Genomic DNA, 16,022 nt, shown 5'->3' with positions numbered 1-16,022 from the left:
TTCTGTGGGCCTGCAACCTGTGCCCAGGTGTGAAGGGTCCTGGGTGGGGTAGGAGAGGACAAGGAAGGAAGGGGCCTGGCGCAGGGAGCCTGGCAGCCTTGCTCGTGCTGGCAGGAGAGGGGAAAAGGTGCAGGAGCCTGGTCACAACCCTCAGTCCTTCCCAAGAATGTCCTGTCCGGACATTTTCCCGAAGGACCATTACTTGGAACATTCTGTAAACCACACTACCTCCCTTGAGGATCCTTTCGTTTGAACTTCATTGGTATGGCTATATATAGTAGCTATTGTTGACTTAAAAAGTCAGTTTATAAGAGGCTTCCTTGTTGCGCCAGAGCCCTGGAGACTCAGGACCAGGCATTAAAGTCCCTTTCAGTCACTTAGCCCTCTCCAGGCGTTGGGTGGGAGGTGGGTTAAAGTCATCTACACTGCGAGTTTATAGCTTGGACACTAGAGCTGACCAACACCGTCAGTATTTCTTTATCTGTGAGGCCAAAGTGAACCAGCGGGCACTAGATACAGGTAGACTGAGTCCCACATAGTTCTTTGTAAGGACTGTTACCATTTACTGTGACTTTTGAGGGGTTACGATGTACTGTTCTCACTTCCCCAAAGTGGGTTCAAGGTGAATCTGTGGAATATGGAGGGGAGGCAGGCATGTAGGGCAAATTTCACGGCCAGGAGGAAAAGCTCCTTTTGGGCACAGGAACATGGCTTGGGCCCATGTCTTCCCTTGCTGCTCATGAACTCAGGTAAATTACTGCCTCCATCCTCCTACCTCATGGCCAGGGCAAAGGAGTTGATAATGCATTTAAACAGCACTTGTTACCCAGTATAGTTATCTTCATTCAGACAAGAAAGCAGAGCTTAGGGAGCTCACTTAAGGCTGAGGCCCTGGTGCCCAAGTACCACCACGCTGTCAGTACTGATTCTCAGCCTCACAGAAGCCTCAGGCCCATGCTTCCTATGACTAGATCTCTTACTTGTCTCCTCTGAAGCCCCTCCAACATATCTGTACCATTTCCTTAACCAAGGTGTTCTCTCATCACCCTTTGAATTTTTCAGTTTAGTGAAGTAATTCTAGTGGTATCATGCTCAATAGATCCTAGTAAATTCTCTCTAGAAAGGTGTGAGCACATTGAAAACACCATTTGCCTTCTCATCTACTCACCCAAAGTTCCTCAGTCTAGCCTGTTAGCCTGGGTGCTACATTCACTCTAATTTGCTGTAACTGACCCTTCCATACTCTCCACTTTGCACAATGGATGTACCCGAGTCATGCAGTGGAATGAACATGGGACATCCTGGGAAGGTACACTGTGGCTTTATGATCCCAAGTGGGTTTTGTCACCATTCCTACATGCTCCTGCACATCCACTGGCTAAGGTGACATTGCTGCAGTGTCTACTTCCCAGCACTGTTCTCGAGTAAAGAACTTCCTATGGCACAATGACTATTTCCTAGAACTCAGCTCCGTCATCAAAGGACTTTCCTTTTTCAGAGTAGCCCATTCTCCTATGCAGTGATAAAAGCTCTGTTTGGCTTAAATAGTCTTTGGTTTCATTTTATAGCAATCAAAAGGAGAAAGTTGTGTGTCTTCAGCCTGAGATCTTAAAAATTGAAGCCTTTGCAGAGGTTGCATTCAATTCCTGCTTTTAACATGCTAAATTCTCAAAAACATAGTCAAACACACTCACTAGACAAACTCAACCAAGCCCTTTCAGTCTTATGCTGACTAGCTGCTAAGCTAATTCTAAGGGTCATTAGCCAACTGGAACCATCTTTGAATCCAAGCAGTTTTACCAGCTTTTATTATAAACACCAGCACATTTCAAGTTTCCTCTTTTTGATCACAAATATAGGACTGTTTTCTTCTCCTCCTAAGTATACAGCATTGAGACACAGCATCCGGGCTTTCCAGCTCTTAGAGACATTTCCATACGCCAAGTGCAGGATGGGCACCCACAGACCACACCCTCAGCTGCATCCTTTGGCATCTGGATTGCAGGGACGTGGACTCCAAGATGAGGTCGGTCCAGTTTTGGATTCCAGGATCATCTGAAAAAAGATGCCTCCCACTGTTAAAAGGCTGCACATCTGGAGTTTGGGCCTGGGCCGCCTCTCTAGGGCCCCAGATGGCTCACCCCTTCCTGTCTGAACAGGGGGTCAGGGCTTTCCAACTGGGGGAGAAAGAGCGTCATGGGTGCGAGAAGTGGGCAAGCTGAGCAAGGACGGCCAGATGATCTTATTCTTACTTGGCTTAATCTAGAAGATTCTAAGTAAGCTCTGTGCTAAAACAAATTTCTTAGAAAGTTTCCTCAAATTTAGATTCCCGAATCAAGTATTTTGAAAATATTTCTGTAAACACAGGGCCCAAACAAAAGCTATTTGGGCAACAATTTCAAAATTTAACACAACTCCTGATCTAGACCACTCTCTGGTTGGGGGGGCAAGCGATGAGACAGAACTCAGTTCACCAGTGCCCTGGAAGGGGGCATACTCTAGAGGACTAATTTCAACTATCCAGGTGGTGGCGGTCCTCTCAGATGGGATTTTTACAGCATTCAGGAACTCTAGTGTCACCCTCAGTAAGGTCACCTGAAACTGGACACAGAGGGGCCGACCTGGTGCCCGAGTGCAAGTATCCCTGAAAGCTGGAGGCGGCTTCTCACCACAGCAAGGCTGGTGGCCAGGGCTCTAGTCGCCCCTCAGCAGCCTCCAGGACTGCACCTCACTATTTCTAGAGGGTGGGGAATGAAGGGCTAAAGCTCTGTCTGTCCAGCCCAGTGTTGGAGGCTGTGCAGGACATACTGCATGGCGGCATCCTCCCCACTGAACAAACAATTTCAGGGGGAGGGGGCCCAGAAACCACCTCTACTCCCTGGAGCACCCTTTGCATCAATTCTGGGATTGGAATCGGCATATAGGAAGGGGGGTGGGGTAGACCAAAAACAAATGCAGGAACCTCCCTAGGGTTGCTGGGGTGGGGTGACTAAGAGAGGGATGGTGGACAGGAGGCAAAGTACTTTTACTGACCCATTTGTGTCCCTAGCTCTGTGGGTGAAGTGCCTTCGTGAGCATCGAATGTGTACAGCCATCACGGAGCTGACTGTCTCGGTCACTGGAAAGAATATTCCAGGTCTCGGTTGAGTCCTGTGGCCATCTGAATGACTACTAGGACTTTGCCCACCCCCCTCCTCTACGGGCAAACAACCAGAACCATGTCTTACAAAGAACAGACTCCAAAAATATATATAAATAAATAAAAACCTTAAACATTCTTACAGGGATCTTAAAGAACAGAATACATGTTAAAAACTTCAGTAATTTATATCAATTTTAAGCGGTACGTTATATACAATGGGGGAAAAAAACACATGCATAGTCCAAATACAATGTTGAAAACAGCATTTTCATTAACAAAAACCCCGAACACTAAGTGTTAATACCATATACATGAATTCAAGAAGGACCACCCTTTTTGTCTGTTGCACACAGTTTATTTAACAATATGATATAAGAAATGAGTTGGTACTTTACCGTCCTATACAGTGATTGAATCTTCTTGAATTTTCTTATTTATAGTAATTATAGCGCTTGCATGATTTACACTAGAATTGCTTTTCCTCATTTCAAGTTTCACATAGAAGAAAGAATGCTCTTCTCTATTAACATTAGCATGGTCTAAGAGAGTGATCATCCCTATTTTTTGTCTAAAACCAGTTTTATCAGAGAAACAAAGCAACAATTTCTACATCTGCAAGACAAGAGTTGGCTTAAGCCAATATGTATAGATAGATGTGTGTGGGTGTGTATGTGTGTGCACGTAGGAGCCAATTCCTATCGTCCAGGGGTAATACTTGGAGAACGCCCACAGAGTTCACAATAGAAAAAATCTTCCCGCAACATCAGAAAGTTGTCGGGATACATTATAAGCTTGCATTATTTCAAGAATCAGTTTCTGAATATTATTTTTCTTCTCACTTTTAAACATAAATGTTTAAAGTCTTGAAAATACAAATAAAAAATATGGATATAATGAACTTGTTTTTCCCGTTAAAAAAAGGCATGAGTCACCAGCAATGACGACAAAAAATCCAAACAATCCCCCCTCCCCCCAAAACAAAAAAACAAAAACAAAAAACAAAAAGAGAGACCAGATATTTAAATCAACTGGTTTTTAACAAAAAAATATATTCTTTGTATTGTTTCTTTAAACAGCAATCTACCCTTCCGTGGCCTGGAAGTAGCAGTTCCATCTAGGAATAAAAAGAACCTAGATGCTTGGATTTCAGTACAAAAGGTCCAAGAACATGAAAGGAAAAAAAAGTGATGCTCTCACAATGCTACAAACCCTCCACAAACTTTTCTAGGGTGTCTCCCGTGGTGTCGCCGACCAGGGACAGCTCATTGGACAATGCACTCCTGTTGGGGGTATTCAGCTGTGGTAGCATTGCACTCTGTTCGGGGTTCCCCAAGTGTCCCTGATCTATGGAGCTGGCCATGGTGACTGCAAGTCCTGGGTGGGGAGAACCAGTCTGGGGTGAGACGTGGTGTGGTGAAGGCTGGGGCTGTATCCGTGGTGATGGGCTGGAATGTGGAGGCTGGGACTGGGGCCGTGGAGACTGGACAGGGGCCGGAGATCGCACCTGGCTACTAAGGGATGTGGCCATCTGCTGGCCAGGGAGGTGCGAGGCCTGTGGCTGTCCTGAGAGCATGTGTTGCTGGGGGCTCATGGGGTTTGGCTGGCCTGGGGACCCAATCTGCTGCTTCATCTGTTGCTGCTGCAGAATCCGTTGCTGCAGAGCTTGCTGGATGTTGGGGGTGTTGTCTGCGCCCAGCCCAGGCTGCCCCATCTGGCTGAGCTGTCCCATCTGAGCTGCCATCTGGCCCATGGAGTTTCCCTGCATGGGCAGGTGCTGCTGCATTCGCTGCTGCTGCATGGCTGGGGGATAGCCTCCAGGTCCTTGAGGCTGCTGGAACTGGCTGTGTCCTGCCATGCCTGCAGCCATGCCAGCACTGCCCTGCTGTTGCTGCTGTTGCTGTTGCTGCTGTTGCTGCTGCTGCTGCAACAGCTGCCTCCGCAGCATCTCTCTATACTGTGGATTCATACTTGCCATGCTGGGGTTGTGTCCTGGGTTCATGATGTTCAGGGCCTGACCCTGGGGGTTCAGGCCTCCCATTGCTTGCTGCTGCGGAGGCACACCGGGCCGTGGCCCGCTGGCTTGCATGGCATTCAGGTTCTGCAGGCTGGGCTGCTGGTGCAGGCCAGGCTGGGGCTGCAGGCCCGGCTGGGCCTGGAGGCTGGGCTGGGGCTGCAGACCGGGCTGACTGGCCACGTACTTGGCTGTGCGCTGTTTGATGAAAGCTGCCATCAGCTGAGGGTTTGACTTGAGGATGTTGAGCACCTGCTGCTGCTGCTGCCGGGAGCTGGGAGACTTCAGGGTCCGCAGCAGGTCCTGCAGGGCGCCGGGTGAGATGCTCCGAGGCGGCTGCACGTTAGGCATCCGTGGTCCGGCTACAGCTGGTTGGGCCTGCATAGACATCACGGGTCTGGGCATGCCCGGCATCGGTTGTTGCTGCGGGATGGGAGCTGGCTGCCACTGCCCGGGGGGCAGGTTGGGCATGACAGGCCCACTGACCTGGTTGGGTCGGGGCACATTCAGGCCCACAGGAGCCATCTGGTTCACGGGAGTCACCATGCCTGTGCGTCCCGGGGGCATGCCGTTGTTGATGTTCACCCGATACAGATGCTGCTGCTGCTGAGCCTCGCGTTCAATCTGCCGGGCCGCCTCCACTGCTGCAGGTGGGGGTTGGGCGGGTGGGTGGTGGGGCTGGCACCTGGTTGGTGGGCTTCCCAGTGGACACTGTGGTGGGGGGCTGAGTTCGGACCACGCTGGAGAAACCGGCTGGTGACATGCTCACAGGCGAGGGCTGGGGCTGGGTTGGGGGCTGTGGTGTCTGGGGTGTGCTGGGTTGCTGTGTAGGGGTCCCTGGTGGTGCTGAGGTAGGGGAAGGCAGACTTTGCTGAGGCACGTTGCGGGTGTTCATGGTGGCCATTCGCCGGCGCATGAGCTGCGCTTGCTGCAGGCGGTGCTGGATCTGCTGCTGGCGGAGCTTGTGTTTGATGTTGAGGCAGAAGGGCACGGGGCATTTGTTTTCTTGGCAGTGTTTGGCATGGTAGCAGCAAAGGGCAATGAGCTGCTTGCATACTGGGCAGCCTCCATTGGTCTTGCGCTTGCAGCCCTTAGTGTGCTGTACAACCCGCTTCATCTTCTGGCAGGACGGCAGCGAGCAGTTGGCATTGCGGCACTGGCAGGCGTGCACCAGGGACTGGATGCAGCGCTGGATGCTCAGGCGCCGTGACTCCTGGGGGCTCTTAGACTGCGGCTCACCCTGGCTGCCGCCCTCGTCGTCTAGGCCCAGTCCCCACTTCACCATCTTGTGGGTGTGGCTCTTTGTGTTGTAGCAGTTGATGCAAAGGTCATAGTCCTGCAGACAAAGAAAGGGGTCAGGCTAGCATCAGCATGTGGCCCAGCGTTAGACATCCCAGCCACCCGCTGGAACCTTCACTTCTGGGAACTCCTCCACAGCCCGAAAGGCTCCAAAGACCACAAGATCCATCTACTCGCCCTCGCCCCGCACTCTTCCAGGGACCCCCTCACATTTCCCAACCTTGTGAGCAGGTACATAGGCTCACCCATGCATACGGTGTGTGGCTTCATGTCCACCCAAGGCTTTCGAGTACATTGGTGGGCACTGGTTCCCCTTTCCTTCCTTCCTCTGCACCCTGGGAATCACACCCAGCCATCCCGCCCCATGCCTGGCCTGGGGAGTGACTGTTGCTATACCCATTTGCTCCCAAGTGCCTGCCACATGAGCATCTGAAGTACCACAGACCTGAGTTCCTAGAGATTGGGTGCCCTCAGTGCACCCCCAGAGCTCTGCAGGGCGGTCCAGGAGGGCACTGGAGCTAAGAGGCCTTCGCCGGGAGAAAGGCCCTCTCCCCAGATTTCTAAAAGCCACCTACGTCTAGAGACAGACAACAGGTGCTAGAGCAGAGAATGGAGCCGATGGCCAGGACTAATAACCTTTTCATAGTAAAGATGTGAAAATCCCAGCAGTAGGAAATGAGAGGGAGAACAAAAGGAGGTTGGAAAAAGCAGTAAGTAAAGATGAGGGCATTACAAAGGCTCTGCTCTCCTCCTCAGAGATCACAGAGCCACTTCTGTAGGGCCCAAGACTGTGGAGATCATCCTGGAGGCCGACATTGGACTGGGAGGAGTCTATGATTGTCTGCAGGGGGCGAGATGGAGGGCTCAAAATAGCCTGGCTCACCCCATGTGAGGGACCCATCTATGCAAGAGAAAGACCCGCCCCTGCGCACAGGGGACAAGACCTCTGCAGGGGGAAGACAGTGTGGTATGGCCATGGGGTCCAACCAAGACAAGGGAGGAGGGTTACCAGAGTTCTGGAAGGATCAAAGCACTGCCAACGCCTCTCCTGCTCTCTCCATGCTCCTGCTCTGGCACCACGAGGACTGTGGATGTGCCCGATACAGAGCCGGGATTAATGAAACACAGGGAATAACAAGTGCCTGTGGTCGTCTCCTCATCTAGACAGGTCAGTGCTTGCTGACTCCCAGGAAGACTCGCTTGTCCTGCCAAGGGGATCCTGTCACTGTCATGCTCAGTTTGTTCAGGACCAGACCATGCTCCACGAAGGGAGAGAGGCTTTTTATCTTGAATGTCTGGTGTTGAACCTAGTGCAGTCACATAGCAGGAACCCAATCAATAAGAGTTAGAGCTTCTTATGTGTGAACTAAAATAAAACAAACAATCTATCTCATAATCAACAGTGCCCTTAGAGGAAAAGTGGTCATTTTTCTCCCCTGAGAAGTGCCAACTGTCTAACAGTTCAACCTAAAATGCAAATGCATAGACCACAGAGGGCTGGGAGCAGCCAAGGGGACCTCAGACTCGTGGACCACACCAGCACTGCCAGTTCTGTCAGAGCGAGGCACAGGGAGGGAGATATGGGCCTACCTCGCACACGGTACAATGCCAGCGTGTCTCCACATGGTGCTTGCACTCATTGCAGGTGTAGACAAAGCGGTCCTGGCCCTGGGTGTGCAACTCCACCAGCATGCACAGCGTGGACCACTTGGACCGCCTCAGAGAGGAGAATTCCCAGTGCTTGTCCCTGGCGAGGGTGAGGAAGGCGTCGCGCCCATCCATGAGGTCGCAGCTGAGCAGGGGGTCGGGGTCAACAATAGGGGGCAGCGTATTGATGACAGGCCCAGCATGGAGGTGGATCACAAAGAAGACCTGCAGGAAGAACAGCAGGAGTATGTCAGCCCACAGAGAGCGTGCTGAGGAGGGCTGGCCCAGCTTGCAGAACTGAGACTGCGCTGAGCCTGACACCTGCTGTCCCAGGGGTGTGTCAAAGGCCCAACTCCCTGGGGATGAACTGACTTGACGATGTATTGTGTGGTGTTATCCAACCAGCCAGGTCTGCCTTTTAGGGGCTGGTCCTCCCACTGTGTGCACCAAACAGAGTGTCACCATGCCTTTTCCCTTCTCTTGGCCAGGGGCAGGGTTGTGGCTTCTTCAGCAACCCCCCTCCTTTATCCTGGTCCAGGGGGGCACAAATCCTGGATTCTGTGGCCTTCCCTGTGTCTCACCTCTTTGTGTTTCTCCATGGTAGCGTAGAGCTTCTGGGACAAGTCGTTGGACACGTTGGGCATACTGGGTTTCTTCTTGTTGGCCCGGCTGATACTGCTTTTATTCTTGTTGGTTTTCTTGTTGTTCTTTTTCTTGGCATTCTTGCTGTCACCCTGGCTGCCCTGCAACAACACAAACTTGTCAGACAAGCCCAGCTTCCTCCTCCAGGTCCAGTATCTAGCTGGGACTCCCAGCTCCAGGCCCTGGATTGTGGATGTGCTCAACACAGAACCAGGGTTAATGGAACACAGGAAATAAAATAACAAGTGCCTGTGATCATCTCATCTGGACAAGTCAGCACACATACTCACTCTGGGTGCTGAAAGGACTGTCACTCCAGGAAGCACCCTTTGCAGATCTCTACCTATATGGGCTGTGTAAACACACTGCTGCCTTCACAGGAAACTGCAGCGGGAAAAGTGATGAGGATGGAAGCAGGGCCTGTATATTCAGCTAAGACCCCAATGGGCACAGTGGTGATACATCAACAGAGAGCAAGTGTGGCCTGTGTCATGAAGGCCACAGGACACGTTACCTCTTGAGGGAAGAACACACCTGGGATGCTAATTTGGAATCTAGCAACAGAGAAGAGGAAGCAATTTTACATTGTTTCACGTCATCCCACTGGACACCTGCAGTTCCATGGCATATCCTGCATGCTCAGCGGCTTATTCTTTGCTTTTGAAAGACTCCAAATATCCACAAGTGAGAGAAATGGGAAAGGTGCTAATGAAGCCGCTGCACAGATAGGAGGAGGTCCCAAGCAAGGCTACAGGACATCTTCCTGACCCTGCTCCCATTCCCCAGGCCCACTCAGGCCTGAAACACACCATTAGTGCTGCAACTGGCTTAAGTCTAAGCGTTTTTGCTGCTCAGTTAAAATGCTCCTACTCCGGGAAAAACTCAGGCTTAGTCATTCAGGTTTCAAGGTGAGAACGCTCATTTGGTCTGGTCCAAAGAACTTAGTTTATAACTAGGGGAGAGAGAGGAAGAGGTAGGGAGAGAAGGCAAGAAGGGTGGGGAGAGAGATAAACACACACATACACTGGTGCTGAAAGGAGTGACACTTTAGGGCAGTGGTTCTCAACCTTCTGGCCCTTTAAATACAGTTCCTCATGTTGTGACCCAACCATAAAATTATTTTCGTTGCTACTTCATAACTGTAATGTTGCTACTGTTATGAGTCGTAATGTAAATATCTGATATGCAGGATGGTCTTAGGTGACCCCTGTGAAAGGGTCGTTCGACTGCCAAAGGGGTCGCGACCCACAGGTTGAGAACCACTGCTTTAGGGGAAGTGCAGTTGCACCCTACCTCCTCCACCACCACCAACTCTGAGAAAGAGCCAGGAGGGGACTAAGAAGTCCTGACAACTGGAAGTAACGTGGACCCAGATCAGAAAAGGTCACTGATAAAAACTAAGGACATTGAATGAACTTTGGACTCTGGTTAACAATGATGTATCAATATTGGTTTCGCAATTGTAACAAATGCAGCACACGGATTCAAGATGCCAGGTACTAGAATACAAGTAACTCTGTATCATCTGCTCAAGTTTTCTCTAAGCCTTTATTCTAAAATATAAAGCCTATATTTTATTTTATTATTTTAAAAAAATCTTTTTATTGATTTTAGAGAGAGGAAGGGAGAGGGGGAGAGAGAAACATCAATGATGAGAGAGAATCATTGATTGGCTGCCTCCTGCACGCCCCCAACTGGGGACTGAGCCCACAACCCGAGCATGTGCCCTGACCAGGAATAGAACCACAACCTCCTGGTTCATAGGTCGATGCCCAGCCACTGAGTTACACCAGCCGGGCTAAAGCCTTTATTTCAAAAGTTATAAAATATATAGATTTACTTTACAGTTTATAAAACATAGCCAAATAACAAAAATATGTATTTTTTTTTTGCCACCAAAGCAATAGCTGCTATGCACATTTACTTTGTATATTTTTCTTTACAAAGTTGGGGGTCATACACAAGTTGAGGTTGTTCCTGGTGCTTCTCCACTATGGCAAGCACCTTTCCATGTCTCCTATTAAGACCACTTTTAATGGCAAAGCATCATTCCATCACAAGTGCTGTCCGTAACTAAGCCAACCCTTAGTTATGTGAACTGGAAACCCAGAATGGTGCCTCCATCCCTCACCTCCATGTCCTGCTATCTCCACCACATGCAAATCCATGGTTAGCAATGGCTGGCTCAGGCATCAGCCTTTATCTATTTCTATCTCCCAGAAAGCCCCACCAACAGTAGGCCAGAGGCAGGCAACGAGGTACATGTCCTTGACTGGGAATCAAGCCCATGACCCTTTAGTCCTAGGGCCGAAGCTCTAACCACTGAGCAACTGGCCAGGGCTCCTCTTGGATATTTATAGGCATTGCAACATTAACATGTCTGCAGCCAATTCTTGACTTCTTCCCCCAAATATGCTCTCCCTCTTCCTCTTCCCTCAGGTAGAGGCAGCAACAGACACAACGGGCAACCCTAACCCAGGATTTTCCTCACATGCCACAAAGATCCACCCCAAACTCTGGGGCTGCTACTGTTAAGATACACAGCATATTTCCCACAGCCTCTACAGCTACGAGCCAAAACACCAAGTTTTACTGGACACCCCAAAGCATGGCACACTTGCTCACAACTCGGACGCCTAAAGTTTCTCCTCCTCCTGCTGGAAGCTTCATCTCTCAGGGACCCTCTGGGTTCCTTCTCACCAGGTCAATCTCTGCTCAGATGCCTCTGCCCAGACAAGCCCCTCCCCCCATTCCCTCCTATTCCCTGTGCTTCCTTTTCTCCACAGCTTGCACCACTATCTCCGAGTGTGCTGGGCATGTGTTTTTCTTGTTTCTCCTACTAGAACATATATCCCTTGAGGGCAGGGATGGTCTTTTCCTTAGTTCTCAGTGCACTGCTCAGGCTCATGACTGCACACAGCGTGAGTGCAAGTGCGGACACCACAGAAAGAGCTGCAGGTGTGTGTGTTTAGTTTGTAAAATACTCTTTTAAATCAATTGATTGGTCCCTGGCTGTGACACATTCATGACACACCTGTTTCTGTCTCCATCTGTTCTGGGCTCCCTGGCAGGGCACCCACCTCTCATCTTTCTGTGCCTTGGCCCTCTCTGTTATGCCCAGAGATGCTGGAGTAAGCACCTCCTGTCCCCTGATGTGTCTCTAGTGCCCACATCTCAGCTCGCCCAGCAACCAGTGTGGTTTGTGTTTCCAAGCCCCAGACATATTGTGCATAGTGACAAGGTGAGGTTATGCAGGAAAATACCACCACACACAAAAAGAAGGCCACACCCTATGAACGCAACAGCATAAGTTCACTTTCCAACCTGCCAGAATTCGTCCTTCAGCGTACACATCTGGGGCACCAGCTTTCCAGGAGGGTGGGGTAGTGGGACGTAGGGGCTTTACCTCTGTAGTCTCGCTGGCTGCAGTGCTCTCTTCCTTCTTCCTCTCTTCTTCTTCTTGTTCCAGCTCCTTAATGCTCTCCTCCAACACGTTGGGCCAGAAGTCACCCTCAAAATAGGGCAATTCCTTGGCACTGGTGAGCCTGTCTTCAGTTGCTTGTTTGAAAATGTCCTGAGAGTAAACAAAGCACAGCAGTGGGATAAGGGGCCCAGGCAAAGCTCCTGAGGAAGGGGCAGAGCAGCCACAACACAGAAGAGGATCCCGGTGCAGCATATTCCCATGGTGCACAATGGCCAAGATCAGCCAATTTAAACGGACGACAGGACAGCACTGCTTTCAGACTGCCAACTAGAAATCTTGATAGACTGCAGATAAGATGCTTTTACATTTTTATTTCACTTTTTTTCCTTTGGCTTTCTGATCCTCGTTAAGTGAATACAATTCTAACATGTGAGTGTGAGAGAAAGACACCTGAAGGTATAACAAAGCCACTGCATGCCCTCCTTCAGTAAGCACCAGGTACCTTGTAGTCATGGATGATCCGCTCTGCAAAAGCCTTGTCCAGCATCTTTTTGTACCACTCCTGTAGGCGCTTCGGTTTTGGGATTTTTTGATCAGGGGGGTGGCAATGGAAGATGTAGTCATCTCCTTCACTTGGGGGACAGGCCCAGATATGTCCTGTCACATACCTGCAGGATACACACACATAATTCAGATAAAGTGCTGAGCAAAACTATCCCTGCTTTCAAGGAGTAACAGTTGAGGAAGAGGGACCAAAGCAAGGACAGAAATAACTATATATAAAGAAAAAGGAAAGCAAAGAAATGGCCACAATGCTTGTGGCAGAATGGATAAGACATTTAGAGAGATTCCAAACCAGTGTGATGGGAGTTGGGGATGCGTGGGTAAGGCCAAACATCTCTAGTGTGCAAATGCACGCCTGGAATTCAGCCCTAAGATGCTTCCTTCTCAGGTTGTGCAGGTCGGGCAGGGGCCTAGGCTGTAAGGGAACCTGTGAGCACAGGAGAAAGCCTGGGAAGACAGAGACTCATTAGGTTTATCAAATGGCTTTTACCCATGGACACACTGAATTTCACCTACTTTCTTCTGCACATAGGAAAGGCAGTTGGATATTTCTAAGGGTTAAAGTTAAAATAAATCTTACTCATTCTGTTTAAGACACCTCAATCAAAGATCTCCAACTTTTTCAAATTTGGGAAAGGAATATGACAGATCTAGAACATGACAACAGATATAAAGAATTCAGAGGCAAGAGACCACATCTTGTAGGTTCCCATTCCTACAAAACATTGAGAAAAAGCAAATTTATGGGGACAGAAAGCAGATTAGTGGTCACTGGGGGTAGGGGTGGGACAAGGATTAAGAGCAAATGGGCACAGGGATCTTACTGGGAGATGACAATGTTCTGAGAATGATTAAGGGTGATGGCTACACCACTCCATAAAGTTACTAAAAGTCAGTGAAGTGTACACCTGAAATAGGCGAATTTTATAATATATAACATATGCTTCAATAAATTTTTTTTAAAAAAAGACACCAGAATGGAAAAATAATGAAAAGAATGCAGAAGGCAGAAAAAGTGCATGCATTGTCCTGAGAAGCCCCAAGAACATGAGAGAAGCTCTGGAGGCTTCAGAATCCAGCTAAGGACGTTAAAATAAAAACACATCAAACTTAAACATTCTCATTATTTCACAAAATAAATATATAGTGAAAATTAAAAATGGAGCTTTAATTAGTTCTGGATAATCTGAACGAAACTCACCCCAATTTCTTCACATATTCTAAATATCCAATAAGGATCTCATGGTAAACAGCTGTCCGCAGGCATCGGGGTCGGAAGAAATGAATACTGTCCAGATAAGATATGTACACACGCCTGGGGGTGGGAGAGAGAATTAATCAACAGCTCAGGGCATCCTGAAATAAATTTTATTCAACAGCATTTACACTGACCACAAAAAGATATAAAAACATAAGAAAACTCCCATTGCCAACTGCCGCTGCCAATCAATAAAATGGAATCCAATTTCATCACCAAAGGGAGAAGCAATGGCATCTCATCACTTACCACAGAGAACCATGGATAGATCAGGGCAAACTACGAAAAGACATTTTTAAATTCCCTCTCACCCAGATTCTAGAATGAACACGAAAGAACTCTTCATAGAAGTACTTCATTTTTTTTTTTTAGGTGCATCAGAGAATGTCCAGGCTCATGGAGTGGTCCCCACCCCATTCTCTGTGGCTCTACCTGCCCCAGGTAAGACAGGGACAACAGCAAGACCAGGACCAGGACCCATGAGTACTCAAAACACAAAACAGGCTTGAAATAGTCATAGAAACCCTTCACTCCCCACTGGCTTAGAGGAAACATAAATGTAATTTGGTTAATCAATAGTGGATTATTTAATTTTAACCCGGCTCTAAAGCACACAGGTTCTATAAGACACATAGAACCTCATTATAAGACAGCATGACACCCCTTGAAAGGAGATAGAGGACTACCTTGTGTTTGGAGGGGGGCAATCAGAGCCATATTCTTGGACATGCATTCCAAAGAAGCATACATCCACTCCATCAATTTCCTCAAAAGCAAAGAGAGCTTTGGTTCGATACGGGAAAGATTCAGACATTTCCCCAGAGTCCACAAACCTGAAATAAAAGTCAGAATCTGATGTTTGCATGCATCATTGTTCATAAGGTGCTTTATAACCTAGATCTGCTGCTCTAAACCCGCTCAGGGTAGAGGAGATAAAGGCCTGTCACTTCTGACTACCAGCCCAGAGCTCTTACCACTAGTGTGAGCAGCTTGGAGCTTTGATCCCATTCTTTGTGACACTGTTTCACTTGATTGGGAATTTTACCTTCTCTAATGAATTTGGGATAGAAAGAAGGGCTTGCAACACACTAACCACTGAAAATCTTTTAAGTTATGCAAAAAGCCTATCAGAAAGTGGGGCTTTTGTTAACCAGGTGGGGTAAGCACTAGAACAGTGCTGTTTTAGAAAATAGCACAATGTCTGCACACAAACCGTGACTTCATCCCAGGCTTGACCTCCACAGTCTTATCTGAGCTGGCCACCACTCGAACAAAGACCTCCCCGGCTTCAGGATGATTCTGTCGCCGCAAAAACTTGTTGACTCGGTCTTCCAAGTGGTTTCCCAATCGCGTGGTTTGCAGTCCTGGAAAGTTTAGAAGGAGCAGGTGAGAGAGCTTTGGAAGGACTATGGAGAAGGCAACCGAGACCACAGATTCCTCCTTTTCCTTTCAGGGTAATCTGACATATTTTATTTGTGTTTTGTGTGTGTGTGTGTGTGTGTGTTGTTTTTTTGGTTAATCCTCACCCAAGGATATTTTTCTCTTGATCTTTTTTCTAGAGAGAGTGGGAGAGAGAAACATCAATGAGAGAGGGACACATTGATTGGTTATATCCTGCACACCCCCCGACTAGGGCCCGGGAGGAGCCTGCAACCAATGTATGTGCCATTGACCAGAATTGAACCCAGGACCCTTTGGTCCGCAGGCCGACGCTCTATCCACCAAGCCAAACCGGCTATGGGAATCTGACATATTTTAAAAGAATTAACTGTTCTGCCCTGGCCAGCTGGCTTAGTTGGTTGGGGTGTCGTCCCATATACCAAAACTTTGCGGGTTCGATGCCCGGTTGGGGTGTGTAGGAGAGGCAAACGATCAATTTTTCTCTCTCCCACTGATGTCTTTCTGTCTCTCTCAAAATTAATAAAAACATATCCTTGGATGAGGATTAAAAAAAAAGAAAGAATTAACATTCTCTAAAACCAGAAGGGACCTAGTTTATCCTATGAAGTAAGCATTTTATGAGGGAAAGGGGTAC

General features: G+C 48.6%; 1 protein-coding gene across 1 annotated transcript in view; it reads right to left on the bottom strand.

Annotated features, from left to right (window-relative positions):
- Positions 1 to 3,302: 3,302 nt before the first annotated feature.
- CREBBP (CREB binding protein) overlaps positions 3,303 to 16,022 on the bottom strand; it is a 163,695-nt gene continuing 150,975 nt past the window's right edge. The window contains 9 exon segments of the mRNA XM_014545140.1: positions 3,303 to 5,822; positions 5,824 to 6,489; positions 8,043 to 8,324; positions 8,681 to 8,842; positions 12,148 to 12,315; positions 12,668 to 12,833; positions 13,931 to 14,044; positions 14,674 to 14,820; positions 15,201 to 15,351. Of these exon segments, the coding sequence (XP_014400626.1) occupies positions 4,344 to 5,822; positions 5,824 to 6,489; positions 8,043 to 8,324; positions 8,681 to 8,842; positions 12,148 to 12,315; positions 12,668 to 12,833; positions 13,931 to 14,044; positions 14,674 to 14,820; positions 15,201 to 15,351 (3,335 nt within the window). The 3' untranslated portion in view covers positions 3,303 to 4,343.

The sequence above is a fragment of the Myotis brandtii genome, unplaced genomic scaffold (assembly GCF_000412655.1).
Source record: "Myotis brandtii unplaced genomic scaffold, ASM41265v1 scaffold397, whole genome shotgun sequence".
Taxonomy (NCBI): domain Eukaryota; kingdom Metazoa; phylum Chordata; class Mammalia; order Chiroptera; family Vespertilionidae; genus Myotis; species Myotis brandtii.
The sequence above is the reverse complement of the archived record's forward strand: the minus strand, read 5'-3'. Positions and strand labels throughout refer to the sequence as shown.